Raw genomic sequence first — 18,433 nt, forward strand, 5'->3', positions numbered from 1 at the left:
ATAAGTTTGATCTATGACACAATTAAAAACAATATTAATAAAAAAGATGTAGGAACAGTGTCAAAAAGACAACTCCAAGTCCTGGGACAAAATGGCATTAAATAAAACAATGTACACAGGTAAATTTAAATATATTAATTTTGTTGTTAGGAGTACGGAAGTAAACATTTTTACAAAATTAATAAATTTGTTGTTCACAGTATGAGCACAGAAGTGAAAATTTATCGCCATACTAAATACTTATCAAAGGTGGTACATATTAAAAATAGTGAGACGAGATATAACACAAAATAAGTAAAATGAGTATTGATTGGGTCACCACAGAAAAGTTTTTTTGAGTACCAGGTTCTCAAGCCAGGGTTTTTTTTTACAGTTGAATATCACCTTTATATAATTAAGAGTTGAACTGGAAAATTTTTACATGTTTATAGTCAGCATCTTGAAGCTTGTAGATTATATTCTTGTAAATGTATTTGGTCACTGTTACCTATTTTATCCGTGTTCCCACTGTCTGTATCGTTCTGTGCAGTTCTTCACAAAATTATATCATGGCTTTGTGACGTCAAATATGATAACCCTGCCTAAATGATTTTGACCTGGACATATCACCAATGTCATAATGAATGAACCGACGTTGATAAGTTTGACCCGAACTTATCAAGTCATCTTTCAGTTTGCTAGTGAAGCAGAGAAAAACACTTGTTTCTGTCATGAAAAATACATGCACAAATACAATCCGATAAATCGATTATCAGATTTTCATCATATTTATATCGTAAAATATCAACTGCTAAACAGTCAGTATGAAGCCCTTTTTAACCATATCATAAGATATACTGTCAAAGATAAAGACATGTGGAAAATAATCTTAGACAAGCATCAGTTATTAAAATGATTTGTACACAAAATACTCAAACAATTAATTATAAATAATCTGACTGATGTTTTTTGGTGTAGATACATGCTGAAATTATAGTAGAATTACGTTGTATATAAATAGTACAAATGTAAATATTTACTTTTAAAATGACTGCAATTAGCTAAATGTAGGATAATTTATCATTTGGTATATAAAATTTATCATTGTCAATTTTATGACATAATTTTGTAATAGAAATGGTGCTAGTATAAAGGTTGGGACATAATTTGACAAAAGTAATTATACAATTGTCTTATAAACCTTTGATAGTGTTAGTGTTGCTCTATTAATGTTTGCCAACATATTTACAGACATCAAAAGTTTTTCACTCTTGATGGAGAATTTTTCCAAACTGATAGGATCAGATATTTCAAGTTGGCTTATTTGATAAACTTGAGGAAGGACGACTGAGCTATGATAATTGAATGTAGACTTTGAACAATAACGATTGAATAGTTTTTGACTTCGTGGATATGCCTAGCCAATATTGTATTGTATTGAGTTATAAATAGCTACTGTGTATTTATATGGCAAAGTTTAGATCTTAGTCCATTTAATATCATAGGAACTGAAGGAAGTTATATGTCTGTTACACAGAGTGGCTTAAAAGGTTTTTAAGTACTATAAGTAATTAATTGTTTAATGGTGGATAGCCTTTATGAGGGTAAGAAAGATATTTTTTAAAGAACCAGTGCAATTATTTACTTACGTAATTCATTAAAATATATGGTGTAATACTTGATGGACTTACAACAGTTTTATATATATATTTATTACCTTTAAACTTGGCATTCAGAAAATGAACTTTAATGACACTGTATATTAGTAGGTAAGAAGCTGTAGTAGAAAACCTAGTTTATAATTATTGAAGAATAAGGCCATTGTTTTGGCTCATCTTACCAATGGCTCATGATAGTACAAGGTTAATGTGCTACTTTTGTTATATCTTGACAATATTTTTTCCCCATTGAAATAACACTGAAATTGGAAGAGAAAAATAATCAAACTTCATGCATTCAATTAATTGCCAAGACTCAACAGTTTTTCTGCTATGTGGCAATATGGAAATATGTTCATACTACAACAGAGATCAGTCCCTGTCAACACAATAACTGGCCTACACATAACATTCTGTTTGTCTGTCTGTCTGTTGCCTTTTCTTGTCAGATCAATATCAAACTCAGTGGTTACAGATAATTTTCTCCCCTTTCCCTTCTTTTTTAAAGTTTTGTATTATGAGTACAAAATTTGTCATAATAAAAAGTTTCTTCATTTCCAGTATACATCTATGCTTGACTTTTGACTTATTCTTCTATTTTTGTTACTACTTTACATGTAGTACTGTTGTACACTATAAATGATTATACTTATCTCTAGCCAGATTATACCAAAGTATATAAATAGGATATTGTTTCCCAAGATACTCAGACATAAGATCTAACACAAACACTATTCTGTTGACAACAAAATTTGAAAATTGGATGAAAATAAAATATTAATGCCAACATTCTTATAAATATCTTGAAGACTGACTTCTTTGTGGGGTTGTATGGAAGGTTCAAGGTATATCTTATCATGCTGCATGTCTTATCACTCATTCATAGATTTAATACAGGGTCACAGAACTCTGAGCATTTTAAATCTCATTAAGACATTATTAAACAAACGTATTTAGTTATATCAATTTCATAAATGTATCTTTATGGGGGAGAACTTCTTTCAACTAAATTCTATGTATAGTCAATGCAACATTTATATAATTCAAAGATTGAATTTCTTAACATAGATATATAGTCAGTGCAACATTTATATATTTCAAAGATTGAATTTCTTAACATAAATGAGTTTCTTAAAGCTGATTCTTGTGTCACTAACTATTGATAGGTTTTCTCTACATATAATAATCTCCCATATAAAATAAGTTGTAAGCGACAGAACTCAATATCTCTGCAATATTATTAACATAACTAATTTACATGTTGTAGATAATTAATACAAATTTCAATTGATCAGAAATTTCTTCTTTTGTTCTTACTTAGTGGGTATATCAATAGGATTTGATCTTTGTATGTTGAAAGTAGTTAATTTATAAGAGTTTGAATATTGCAATTTTGCTAGGCCCAAACATGTTTTTGAGATTTTATTTTTGGAGCTACATTAATGGTTAATCCAGACTTTTCACCTATACCACTCCAAATTTTGTCTAGTTTGGGTGCCAGCCGGCCCCCCTTTTTCAGAATCCTGGATCAGCATAGGCTTCTATAAAGATAAGATTAAGAGGAGGGCAAATTTTGGTAATGTTGTCGTAATTGCAAAATTAGCAAATGTAAAACTATTCACAAAAGATTTCCCACTTAACAGTATAAGACAAATATAGTTTTTAAATTATTAACTTGCATCAGTCACTTTATGTTAAATCTAAATTTACTAGTCTTTTAAGCTTAATGCAGCCTCTAAATTAAAAAAAGTAATACTCAGCATTGATGACTATACGCCGTTTCAGAATCTTATGCATTCTGGGTAATATTTTTAAAAGCATATACACCAAAATGCTGTGATTGGCTAACAACGTCCCAAACAATTGAAATTCAACCAATGACATGTTAATGATAAAGACTTTCTTTTCAAAGGATTTAAAGAATAATTGATTATTATGAATTATGTAATTATAGATTTTTCCATATTTCAAGTAAGTGACTGATTACTTTATTTTAAGTATATTAAGTAGACTTTAAGAAATATCTATGCAAACAAAGTTATTGCAATGGTGGTGCAACACATGGTAGAAATTGTTTTTCTTCAAAGGAATAAGGAATCTCTCAATTTAACACTGTCTAATCCTCCTTGAAAAAATATTTACTTTGAATTCAGTTTTCTTATCACCTCATTTATAAGAATAATAATGTTGATTTATTTTATTTATACAAGATAGATTAGTTTCCATTGATTGGATGTGAAATAAATCTTATGTCATGGATAAAAATGTTTGGTATTACAGTCTTAACTCTTGTTAAAATCTTGTTTAATTCTAAAAATGAATTTTCAAATTTTGACTTGAATGTTAGGCTGTTGGTTGTTTCTTATGAATTTTTGAAGATCTTGACTTTCTTTTGTCCAACATAAATGTGCTGATCACTGAGTCTTCAGTATGTTTTTACTATTTTACTTTAAAAAAAAAAGCTTAAACATATTGTTAGGAATGGTGGTCCTTTAGTGAGTCTACTCTTTTGTCATTGTAGGACCTTTTTTCCAGAAAAAACACATTTTTATGCACCAGCCACTAAAATGACTTTCCTTCTGTTATACTCTGTTATACTACAGATTTTGATTTTTTGGTACATCAGTGTTTTATGATGACTAACAGATTGACTATGCTTTTCATTTTGGTTGATTAACTTTTCCTGGAATTATGGACCTTGAACTTTCGCTTTCTTAAAAATTGTACTTGTGGAATTTTTTGGTAATTTTTTGTAAATTAGTGTATAATTTGAGGCTTTCTGTTTGTGTTTGTTTTGTTTCATTGAACCAACATTTGTCAGGATCACTTATATTCTCAAGGTCAATGAACATTAAATGAGTAATGTCGAAAATATTTTTTGATTATTTTATCTAGAATTTGAACATGGTGAACTCTGGCTGAAAAATTGCAAAAGTTTAAAATTACTTTCTTGCAACTGTGAAGAGTGTGTTAAAAAATCTGTTTTGGTTGAAACTTGAGGTAAAGGTTAGTAAGTCATATTAAGCAAGCTGTTCTACCTTGGCAATATTGATTACAGTACCAAACTAAGGTATACAATTAAAATTGATTGACCAGTGGTTGTAAAATACTTTTTAGTAGCAACAATATTTAATATAACACCCATATATAGATTTGGGTGTAAAATGTCCATGTATTGATTATTGATTGCTTAATATAAAGTGGTCAATATTACAAAGTGTTTGTAATGTACAACTTCTTAAATATAATCATTCAATGTCCTTGAACATAGTCAGTGATGAATTTGTGACAAATTGTCAGTTTTTTGTAATAACTGTAAAGAAATTCAGAGCAATCACTTGTGCAATGTTTAAGTAACATAAAATTTTAAGTGGAGCATATTTGCTTATATCATGCTTATGAATCAAAGATGATTTTTTACTCATCTGGTCCAACGTAGTGTAAAGAAGCTACAAATCAATCAACTATATACTTTGTTGGGTAACAGACAAAAATGGCATTTATTTTTGTTTTAGTTGTCTGGAATGTCTTCATTGATGATTCTGATAAGTTTATTTTTACCTTACAGTACCTTACAGCATCATATTATTTTTCAGAAGAAATTTCTTATGAATTAAAAGACTATTGGTGATTTGATAAACTTGTGATGGTGAGGTGTCAATAAAAAATGTACCTTTTTGATATGACTGTTGTTAGAACAAATGGTCACGGTCTGATTTAACTGACAATCTCAATGTTGATAAAGAAGCAGAGAAAATGGACCATAATGGCCAGGTTATTATATGGACATTAAACAACATTGATTGATAAATCAACAGTAAATTAATAGAAGAAATGACCATATAGGCGAGATGCTTCTTGATTTGTTTGATGGTCTCTTAACCTCATTATAAGGTCATTGACATTAAAATGTAGCAACAACAACAATTAATCTGTATGTCAGATTTTATATATTTATAGAGTCCAGGATGTATTCCCTGTTTATATTAATAGAACTAACTGTTTGTCACTCAGTTTTAATCAAGTATACTGAAATCCTCAAGTTTCAACCTCAGATTGCATTTAATATTTGTAGTGCACTTAACTCATTAACAGATTATTCCTGATTTCAACAGACATTCACTTTTGACCAATATGGCACTCCATATTTTTTCCAGAATGCCCTAGCTGATGTTGGTTCATTGCTGGAAGTCCAATCTTACAATTCAAGGTCCAAATACCTTTTCTAGATGTGCTTTTATGAAATTATTACAAATTAAATGCTCTTCTTGGAGGTATAAATCAATTGATTTTCCAGAATTCTCTTGGGGGCCAATGAGGACTTGAACTCTGCTTTTATTTATACGACACTTGAATAATCTCAAAGGATCATTTCATTAAATGATTGTCTCTCATTGTCATCTAAAGGCTTTCTCTCTGGTGCATTTCATGAAATGATTAAGTTTATCTCTTTGGTACATTACATGAAAAACTGAAGTTTTATCTCTCTGGTGCATTTCATGAAAAACTGAAGTTTTATCTCTCTGGTGCATTTCATGAAAAACAGAAGTTTTATCTCTCTGGTGCATTTCATGAAACACTGAAGTTTTATCTCTCTGGTGCATTTCATGAAACACTGAAGTTTTATCTCTCTGGTGCATTTCATGAAAAACAGAAGTTTGATCTCTCTGGTGATTTTCATGAAACGCTGAAGTTTATCTCTCTGGTGCATTTCATGAAACGCTGAAGTTTATCTCTCTGGTGCATTTCATAAAACACTGAAGTTTATCTCTCTGTTTCTTTTTATGAAACACTAATGTTCATATCTCAAGTGGATTTCATAAAACACTGGGATCAAATGTTTATCTCTCTGGTGCATTTCATAAAGTACCAGATAATTTTATGAAACTCAGGTGCCAGGTCTAAGAAAACCTGATCAGATTGTTAGTTACTGTTAGCCTTTGACAACTCAGTGATGACAGTAATTTCATAAAGACACTTAGAAATAGTATTGACAGTATCAGTGAAAAGACTTGATTTTACTATGAAGAAGAAACTTGATCTATTTGATGATTTAAGGTGTGAAGAATGTTGGAGTATTTTTGATCCTTATTGATAGATTTAACTTTTGACATCTTACACAAAGAGGGACGAAAGATACCAGAGGGACAGTCAAACTCATAGATCGAAAACAAACTGACAACGCCATGGCCAAAAATAAAAAGACAAACAGACAAATAATAGTACAGATGACACAACATAGAAAACCAAAGACTAAGCAACACGAACCCCACCAAAAACTGGGTATGATCTCAGGTGCTCCGGAAGGGTAAGCAGATCCTGCTCCACATGTGGCACCCGTCGTGTTGCTTATGTTATTACAAATCCGGTAAATAGTCTAATTCGGTAAGTCACATTCGTGAAAAGGGAGGGTATTGTAGTTACGTCATAAGGAACATATCCGATATCATCTGTGAAACGGTTATTCCATAACGGTCAACCAACTCGTGATGGCGTCCTTAAAATTTACGAAGGGATGACTTCAACTTCACCATTTGGAACTCTTGGTTTAATAGCTTCCTTGTGAGCAGCAATCCTCTATCAAGGAAATCATGATAGGAAACACAAGCCCGGGAATATCGTATCAATTGGGAGATATATACTCCGTATGCAGGCGCTGCTGGAATGTTGCTTCATAGAAATGGAAAGTTCACAATTGGGAAGCTGAAATCATCTCTTTTGTCGTAAAGTTTTGTTTTCAACAGACCCTCATTGTCAATTTCTAGATGTAAGTCAAGATATGAGGCAGACTTAACTGTACCTGTAGTATCCTTTATCTCTAGTTCGATGGGATAGATTCGTTCAACATAGTCACCAAATTTTGTATTATTTAGTGAGAGAACATCATCTATATAGCGGAACGTAGAGTTAAAGGATATTACTAACTTCTTATCTTTCTTCCTAAGAAGTTCCTGTATGAAGTCAGCCTCATAATAATAAAGAAACAAGTCGGCAAGAAGAGGGGCACAATTGGTTCCCATTGGAATTCCGACAGTCTTGAAAAACACGTCCTCCAAACGTAACAAATATGTTGTCAATCAAGAAATCAAGCATCTTGATAATGTCAGTTTCAGAGAATGTGTTTAAAAGTTCTGAATTCTTTTAAAATAACATTTGTTCTCAAATATTGCTGTATTTTTCATTTTCAACTCATTTGTCAATATATATAGCATATAACATAGCTTTTTTTTCTCACTTTTGTCCATATATTTCATAATTATGGATGTTGTGCTGTTGTACATATGCTAATATATTGTCAGCATGATATCTTAACACTTAGACATGAGATGTTTAACATTTCAAATTGCATTTCTGCAATAAATTTACCTTTATTACCATAGTAGAACAGAACAAAGATATTCTTTAGTGCCAAATCCCTGGATTTGCATTTTACTTGCCATTTTAACACTGATTCTTGTGCAATTCCTTCAAAACAACAGTTTTCATTGGCGAATGCCATATATTTTTAGGGGATAAAATCTATGATTTATCTACATATGTTTCTTTTTTCTATCTGAGAATTCATTTAAAAAAGCATGATTTAACAATTACATAAGAAAAGAAATAACAATAATGTATTATGTATTTTAATACTTGCAGATGTTAATCTTAGGTTTTACATTTGCAAATATCAATATAGCTCTGACTAACACATCTCAGGAAAATTAAATTTGTGACAGTAATTTTCTTTATGGTAGGGATCACCTTAAGGCAAATACATTATTACATTTTCTCCTCCTCAAGACTTATTATCTTACTATTGTAGAAGTCATAACATGCTTTTATTCAAAACAATCTGAGCTTGGTACTTAATGTTGTCTATGGTATGCTTTTCTTTTAGAATAGTTATTTGTATGAAATAATGTTTTCAACTAGACAGTAATTTTGAACAGACATGTCTTCTTAAAATAATTATGTAATTTTTCATGCTGCTCAATTAAGTTAAACCATGGTTTCCTAAAGTATGACTTAATTTGATTATTTAAATCTGAAATTGTCTGCTGTTTCCTAATTATGTGTAAGTACTATGATTCACTACACAGTAAAGGATACCAGGAATTTAGAGCAAAATTTACCAGGGATTAAAACCCATGCTAAAGAGGGATGTTCATTTGACTTTGAGGGATGTATAAATATGCTGTCATGTTTCAGTTGGAATTGGGATGTTAAATCCACAATGACTTGTGTAAGGAGAGTGCCACATTCCCTGCCCATTAACTTTGAGGTGGCCAGGTCTGCCCCTATCCAACATACCCTCATTTTCCAGTGGCAGACAAAATTCATGTGCTTTATAATCCCAGTCAGTTTACTTTGCTGAACCTATTTATTGGATTCATTGTTTAATTGTTCTCATCCTTAATATGCATGAAATATCTGGAAGTTAAACAAACAACACTCAATCAATTAATAAATATTAAAAGTTTTAGGGTATAGTTTCATCATGGATGGATATATATTGTGTAATGCAATGAATAATAACTAGCATTTGAATGAGAACATCAAATAGTAACAAATATTCTACAATTACGATTAAAAACTAAAGGTCATGAAGTGAATATCCCAAAACTGTCTTGGTTCAACTTTGCCTTATGGAGTTTCCTCCTAAGTTTTAGGTTATTTACATAGTTTTATGAACTGTAATGTAACAGGCATTTGATTCTAAGAAATGTTATCAATGAGGATACTGCTGACATACGTTGTATTACAAGAAAAATGACAGAAAAATTGCTCTTACTTATTCATCAATGACTTCATTTGAGCCATTCCTCAAATAGAATCAAAGGTCTTGCCACTTTACTCAGTGGTCTTTAAACCAAAAACCAGTCTAGCTTCTTTAATCATTAGACATACAACCAATATCAACTAACTTACCACTAATTCATTTGCCATTGTCGACCACCAAACTCAACAGCCTACCAATATTATACCTAAGTCGACCAATATTATACATACGTCGACCACCAAACTCAACAGCCTACCAATTTTATACCTAAGTCGACCAATATTATACATACGTCGACCACCAAACTCAACAGCCTACCAATATTATACCTAAGTCGACCAATATTATACATACGTCGACCACCAAACTCAACAGCCTACCAATATTATACATATGTTGACCACCAAACTCAACAGCCTACCAATATTATATATAAGTCGACCACCAAACTCAACAGCCTACCAATATTATACATAAGTCGACCACCAAACTCAACAGTCTTCCAATATTATATATCAGTCACCCACCAAATTAAACAGCCTACCAATATTATATATCAGTCACCTACCAAATTCAAAAGCCTAAAAATATTGTACATATGTCAACCACCAAACTCTGTAAAGGCTATCACTAAATATATTGTACATATGTCAACCACCAAACTCTGTAAAGGCTATCACTAAATATATTGTACATATGTCAACCACCAAACTCTGTAAAGGCTATCACTAAACATATTATACATATGTCAACCACCAAACTCTGTAAAGGCTATCACTAAATATATTGTACATATGTCAACCACCAAACTCTGTAAAGACTATCACTAAATATATTCATTACAATCATCAGCCTTTTCAACATTTGCATTGATCTTCATCCAATGGATTCAAACTCCATTCACCAAATATGGTTTACCAGTATGCTATTGATTTCATTAACCTGAAGTTCTAAGCACAAAAAACATTAAACCAACTATATACCAGCATAATATGCCAGTTAAGTTTTCAGGAAAACATTTCTCTTATAATTTAGCTATAAAATATGGTATTCTAATTCTCAGTTACATAAGAGACATTAAGTATAACAATAAAAACTTTTTATGACACCTATCTGGAATTCTCATAAACAGTGATTTATAGATAGATGTTGTTTATTTTAAAGGAAAGTATTGAGTATTATGATGGCTGACTAAGCTTTTTGAGGTGAGAAGTGATTTTTCTTGAGGTTATCTTGTTTTAAACTTTATTAGAGTAAGAACTATATCCCAGTAAGTTTATCAGAAGGAAAATTCTTGTACTACATGCTAATCTTTGATAACATATTATATAGTGCTTGTCTTGTCTTGGCAACTCTCATCCAGAAAATGTAGTTACCATGTGTTTATTGTTCAGAGATGAGTGTTTTTTTTTATACCTTTGAATAATTTTAAGTAAGCCATCATTTCTTGATGAAATAAAACAAAATTTAGTGCATAATCTATTTCTGTGATGTTGTTTTCACAATAAAATTAAAAATAACATGAAAGAAATTTTCAAATTTCCAAAATTTCCTGGTTATAAATAAATATTTTTTTTGTATTGTTTTCCCACCTGTGAAATGTTTACAAATGAATGGTGAGTGGAAACTCAATTGTTTTCTTTATATTACTACAATATAAAGATATTAATACTGTTACATATTTTCTCACCTGTATTAAGGGCAGGTATTTTCACATGGCGATGAATGACAACAACAAAGAGTGTTCAAATTAAGGAAGCAAAAATTAAACCTCTGTCACTATTTAAAAATTTCCGAAAATGTGTTTGTGCTCATATGCCAGTCATATAGTTTGCCTATTCTCTGTAACATTGCTGTCTAATTTAAGGTTATTTTATTTTTTGGCATGCTGATACAAAATAAAGTATCCCCTCACTGTTACAACATCTGTAACAATTATTAAGGTAATTAATGAAACTTTGACCTTTCAAGGTTGTACTCATTATCTCTACATTCTTTGTACCTTGGTATTTTTTTATTCTTACATATAAATCACATTTCATTCATGGCAAAATAGTTAACACATTTTTTCTATGGTTCAATCGTATAATTGACTTAGAAAATATTTTATTGTGCTTTTTCATAACTTTGTTACTACAAGTGAAATAATAAAGTGGTTTATAAGTTGTAAAAAGCTAATATTAGCATCTGTTGTTACAAAGGTTTTCCGCATCAACACTTAAAAATTTGTACAACAAAAGAGGCCCTTCTTAATAATGTATATCGATCCCCGACATTTTAACTCAGCATTTTAATATGTAAAGTGATGATATTTTAACTCTGAGGTCAGAATCTTTGTGTAAGTTGATTTAAGTGTTACGAATAGCTGTAATTCTGGAGGTTTTATACAAGTTTTGCATGGTAAGCATTATGAAATGTGAATTGCATAATTTTGTAAGTAAATATGGATAATTTTTTTATGCATATCAAATATACATAATTGAAATGTATAGTGACATTTATTATTTATATGCCTGTTTGACACTGCAAGTCCATGGTCCTTGTCCTACCATTCATGTCCATATAAGAACAAATATTTAAATTATATCATCCATCTATTAATTCAGATACAAAAATGCTTAATTATAAGACAAGCATTTCAATCATGCAAAATTTCATTTCATGATTGTACATTTTCATCTTGGGTTTAACATTTTACGACAGTTTTCTGTGTAATGTTTTGTGGCAGTTGTTTGTCTTATTGTACTATATCTTTTGGCCATGGTGTTTTCTACAACTGTAATAATTTTTGATTGTCAGCTTCTGCTTCTTTTTTCATCTTAAATGTTGCACTAGTAAAAAATGGGTGTTTAGCAGCTTAATAGTTTTAATCTTCATAAATCTAATTTGTAATTTGAAATAAACAAGCGATGAATTGTTTGACTTTGTTAAGGATAATTATCGGAGGATAGAAAAGTCTTTGAATGCTGTCGATCACGTTTCTAATCAAGATTGCTGTAATCAACCAGGTTGACAAATTATGTTCTTTATCAGATCAATATCTAAGCCATATTCCACTGATGTTTATAGTTTCCCGTTTCCTACATTTCTAGTATGTCAAAGGAAAGCAAAAATAACAACAGACGGAGACATCTTTTAAGTCTTATATATTAATCATGATCAAATATCAAAACATTTATGATGTCAATCGAAAAACACAATTATTGTTGATTTCTGAAATTTACAGTACATCAGGCTTTTTTCACGTAGGCTTTAATATTATTTCCAGGAAACAAAAGTTTTAACTTGGAATTGCCTCTTTTAAAGCTAGGAAAATCAGACAAAAAATATTATTACTGGTTAATAATTTTATTTTATTATTATAATTACATTATGTTTTGTAATACTTGATAGTTTCTAAGGCTTCTACTATGCTGTAACATTTGTAGAAACTATCTCATGCTGTTATGAAAACTTTGGGAGATCTGAAGTATTCATTTTCTGCCCTAAGAATCATTGAATTATGGTTGATATTTAATGCCCTTTATCTTTTTCTCAACCATAATCATATTTTGCAGTGTGACACGATCATACAATAAACCTCCATGTAACATCCCCAAGGACCCTTTATATCAATGACAATGTATTAAATCTTCAATAAGACATCCCTTAGGACTCCTGGTATCATTTGAAGCATGTTCTTTTGGGAGGATTTCAATATTTACCACATCTCCTTATATTTTTATGATAGAAATGTATATCATTCTTTGTACTACAGAAAACACACAGCTGACATTGATGGTATTACATGCTGTTTGTATCCTGTACTGTAAATCCACATTGATGGTATTACATAAAATTGAGAATGGAAATGGGGAATGTGTCAAAGAGACAACAACCCGACCATAGAACAGACAACAGCAGAAGGTCACCAACTTCTATGTTTGTATCATGTACTGTAAATCCACATTGATGGTATTACATGCTATGTTTGTATCATGTACTGTAAATCCACATTGATGGTATTACATGCTATGTTTGTATCATGTACTGTAAATCCACATTTATGGTACATTGATGGTAAACATGCTATGTTTGTATCATGTGACTGTAAATCCACATTGATGGTATTACATGCTATGTTTGTATCATGTACTGTAGATCCACATTGAGGGTATTACATGCTATGTGTGTATCATGTGACTGTAGATCCACATTGAGGGTATTACATGCTATGTGTGTATCATGTACTGTAAATCCACATTGAGGGTATTACATGCTATGTGTGTATCATGTACTGTAAATCCACATTGAGGGTATTACATGCTATGTTTGTATCATGTACTGTAAATCCACATTGAGGGTATTACATGCTATGTTTGTATCATGTACTGTAAATCCACATTGATGGTATTACATGCTATGTGTGTATCATGTACTGTAGATCCACATTGAGGGTATTACATGCTATGTGTGTATCATGTGACTGTAGATCTACATTGATGGTATTACATGCTATGTTTGTATCATGTGACTGTAGATCTACATTGATGGTATTACATGCTATGTTTGTATCATGTGACTGTAGATCTACATTGATAGTATTACATGCTATGTTTGTATCATGTGACTGTAAATCCACATTGATGGTATTACATGCTATGTTTGTATCATGTACTGTAAATCCACATTGATGGTATTACATGCTATGTTTGTATCATGTGACTGTAGATCTACATTGATGGTATTACATGCTATGTTTGTATCATGTGACTGTAGATCTACAATGATGGTATTACATGCTATGTTTGTATCATGTACTGTAAATCCACATTGATGGTATTACATGCTATGTTTGTATCATGTACTGTACATCCACATTGATGGTATTACATGCTATGTTTGTATCATGTACTGTACATCCACATTGATGGTACATTGATGGTATTACATGCTATGTTTGTATCATGTGACTGTAGATCTACATTGATGGTATTACATGCTATGTTTGTATCATGTACTGTAAATCCACATTGATGGTATTACATGCTATGTTTGTATCATGTGACTGTAGATCCACAATTTTATGTGTGTTGCATTTATTATTGTGATTTTTAAACAATGGACAGAAAGATTAATTAATGTGAAATGCTGCAAACAAATAATGCTATGCTTACTATGCAGAATGGGTCTTGCTCATTATTGAAGCTAGGTAGTTTTTGATGAAGTTGAAGTTTAATCAACTTGAAACTTAGTACATGTTCCTTATGATATGATCTTTGTAATTTTAATGCCAAATTAGAGTTTTTACCCCAATTTCACGGTCCACTGAACATAGAAAATGATAGTGCGAGTGGGGCATCCGTGTACTATGGACACTTTCTTGTTCTTGATTAATCTCCAACTTAAGCCCTCAAACCAAAGATTAAATTCTGGAAGTTAATTTCTATGGCATAAAATATCAATTATTGCTTTAAAAATTTATCCCAGTTTTTGCTGTGTTGAATTGGAATCTATTGGATAGTGCTTTTCTGTTTTTGGTGATCAAGTCATACCAGTTTTTGTCTCCCCTAACAGGTTTCATCTGATCTTGACAATATTTTCATTGATATTTGATAATGTTTCTGTAGTATAACCCCTTAATCTTAAAAATTGTCAACACTGAATGCAGTCATAATCAGTAAAACAGGAGAGCCATTTCAAAGTGTGCAGTCTTGTTTGTATAATGGGAGGGAGTCTTGGTAAAAATTAATGTCTCCCTTAACAATAGGATGATTTTACCTCCCTTGACAATAAGATCATTTGTAAGTAAGGAGATCTCCACACTAATTATGTAGTCCTAGACAAAGGTCTAGATATGCAAAGAGAGGGGGGATGGTGGTGTGCATGTTTAAAGCCTCCACTTTTGTGCCTGTACCAAGTGGGGTCACAACTTGACCAAGTAATATTGCTTGTTGTTTGTTTTTGTAGGCCTATTGTATTCGGAGGAGTCAGTAGTTAGTAATATTGGTGTGGTTTGTTTTACTGTCAAATAATTATCCTTTTATCCTTTTTATGTACTATTAATTATTAAAGATATTTATTGACTGGTTTATTGATCGTCTAATGAACAGGTTGTTTAACAAGGCAGATAAGATTTAATTGAATCATTTTATCTCTCTGATCAAATATTATTTTTTGAAAAAAAAACACAAAACTATTATGTGATAAGAGAACAGGTATTGATTCAACATCCATCCATTTCACAGATGAAATAAGAAAAAATTGTAATTAATTGAAAAATAATATTTTTAATTTTATTTAAAATCATTTTTTAATAAATATCGGATGATAGTAACAGGTGAACAAGTCATTGTGGAAGGATTTACATATGTTTAAGTCATTATATTAGGATTTACCTTAACACAAGTAGGTATTTCACTACACTTGGTAGAACAGGGAAGTTTTTGCTTTTTATTTGAATTTGCTTAACTATTCAGTGAATAATTTAATGAATTCAGTCAACAATAAATCAAATATGAGATTTTTTATCACTTTTTTTTACAAGCACTTTCATTTTGTCAATCATTCTTCATTTAAGCTTTCATTCCTAATTATTTTATAATCACAATATTAAATGAAATATATATACTGTTTGGTAAGATAAGTTGCAAGTGAATTATCTCTTTAATACTAGTCCATCATGGGATAAGATGGCATCACCAGTGGGATATTAAAACACTTCCAGAAATGTTATTCTCTCAAGGCTTCTAAAAATTCTTGCCATTAATATGTAATAATTGCCACTAGACATTAGACATCTTTCATTTAACCTAGATTATCAACTCCTAACTTAATTGGTTAGGATTGCCAGTTTTCCTGCTAAAGGTCAGTGGTTCTCTCTGGGCACTCCAGCTTCAAGGTCAGTGGTTCTCTCTGGGCACTCCAGCTTCCTCGACTTCACAATACAGCCAATAGTGTTGAAAGTGGTGATAAAACACCAACATTCTTTTACTCAATTTACCTAGAATAATCATGTGTACCTTGGTTATTGGTGTTGGTAAATATTAATATTCCAGGGCAATATAAATTTTGATGTCACATTAAGATTCTTTTCATGAAAATATAAGAATTTTATTTGAGTGTCTGTCCAACTTATGTCATTAATTGTATGATATTGACTTGTACAAATCATCTGATCACCAAAGGTGTATTCCCTAGCTTTATTATTTTTTACATGCATATAATTGTTGTTTATACTGATAAATATAGTGGAATGGTTCTCTTCGCTGGGCAGAAAAGGCCTTTTTTAACTGGATTTTCAAAGTAAAAATCTGTTATTGATTTGGGGATGTACGGCAGGCGGATTGGTGGCTGCCAAACAGTGTCCGTTCATTTACATGAAAACGCTTTGAAGAAATTTTTTCAAATTTAGATATGTTGTTTCCTGTGACTAAATGTAGGTCAAGTTCAATTTTCATGATTTTAGCTTGTCTCGTTGTTCAGTTATAGCCCTTTCCCAAGAATTCAATTTTTGATGAATTAATCCATTTCTGTACAAAGGAGGAAAATAACTCATTTTTAAAAGATTTTTAAAAGACAATTAATTATTGTATTAATGATAAATGACATTTTGGATTTTCTTCCTTTTCTTTGGTTAATTGTTTGAAGAATTTTGTGGTAGGTTTGTTTTGTTATTCTGTATAAACTAATTTTCTGAATGCTATATATGTATTTTTTTTTTATGAAGTGAACTCCTTTAATTAGATAATAATCTATTTTTAATAAAGGATATATTTCAGTAACATTGTGTAGATAAAGTTGATAGATAAGTTGCAGATCTATATTAGTTTGTGACAAATGAAAGAAAAAATATTTGGAACTATTAATTAAATTTGATTATAATTTGAAAATAGATATACATTGTGTTACATCATATCTAATTTTAGAGAACTATTTTTAGTGAAATCATATCTAATGTTAGAGTACTATGTTAAACCATATTTCTGTTCAAAGGGAAATAACTCAAACTTATTCCATGAACCAGTAATGATAACATCAAAATTTCTTTATAACTATTTTTTTAAGTCATGTGTGTTATGGAGGTAGATGTCACAGTTGTTATGTGGTATTTTATTTTTGTTGTGTGTGTTAATGTTTAATTTTTACATGATCCTGTTTGGGGTTCAGATTTGCAAATATCATTTTCATTATTAATTAGATAATAATCTATTATAAATATTCAATCACAATCCAAATTCAGAGCTGTTTTAAGCTTAAATGTTGTGTCCATACTTGCTCAACTGTTCAGAGTTCACCTCTGCAGAAAAATCTGGTTAGCTGTCACTCAACAGCCTCTTGTTTAAATTTCTTCCTACAGTTATTTTTGTGTATTGAATTATCATCAGGTTTATTTGGAATTTTCAGTGCTGAAATTATGCCAAAAGTTATAATCCCAATTAAAAAGATTTGAACTGGATAATATGTTGTGCCTACACATAAATCAACCATTGATTGCCAAGAACTGTCAGTTATTACTTTTTGAAGATGATTGAAGTCTTAAATGATGATTTCAAGATAGTAAAATGCATGTTTATTGTACCCAGTCATATCCAAGATCAAATGGTTATCAAATAACATTCTCAGTATTAATTTTACATATTTACTTATTTATATCCAAGAGTCCATTATTAATTATGGACATCTGATAAAACTCTTCTGCATCAATTTGAATATGCAATAATCTGTCAGTTTAACAAGTTATTGTGAAAAATTTATTTCCATTGATTGAAATATAACAATTTTAGATAATGGGCAAATGCATAAGTGAAAATTTTAGTTTGTTGATTTTTTAGTATATAGAACATATATATGTATAGGACAAAATGAGACATGTTTAGTGTGTGTTGAACACATGGAACATATAACACAAAGTGAGACGTGTTTAGTGTGTGTTGAACACATGGAACATATAACACAAAGTGAGATGTGTTTGGTGTTTATTGAACATATATATTAGACAAAGTGAGACATATAGGACAAAGTGAGAAATATTTAGTGTGTGTTGAAGGCATTG

General features: G+C 30.7%; 1 protein-coding gene across 12 annotated transcripts in view; it reads left to right on the plus strand.

Annotated features, from left to right (window-relative positions):
• Nucleotides 1-18,433, plus strand: part of LOC127734768 (cAMP-specific 3',5'-cyclic phosphodiesterase 4C-like) — a 280,406-nt gene that overhangs the window by 196,078 nt on the left and 65,895 nt on the right. The window contains exon 1 of one of the 12 annotated variants that reach the window (XM_052244827.1): nucleotides 1,474-1,583. The exons of 10 other annotated variants lie outside the window; for them this stretch is intronic. Coding sequence is in view for 1 of the 2 variants with exons in the window: in XM_052244846.1 (XP_052100806.1) it covers nucleotides 18,272-18,345 (74 nt within the window). In the remaining variant the exon portion in view is untranslated. Of the gene's footprint in view, nucleotides 1-1,473; nucleotides 1,584-18,243; nucleotides 18,346-18,433 lie in introns of those variants that run through there. One more of the 12 variants, XM_052244846.1, reaches the window with a different exon arrangement.

This window comes from Mytilus californianus, unplaced genomic scaffold, assembly GCF_021869535.1.
Source record: "Mytilus californianus isolate M0D057914Y unplaced genomic scaffold, xbMytCali1.0.p SCAF_1, whole genome shotgun sequence".
Lineage (NCBI taxonomy): Eukaryota > Metazoa > Mollusca > Bivalvia > Mytilida > Mytilidae > Mytilus > Mytilus californianus.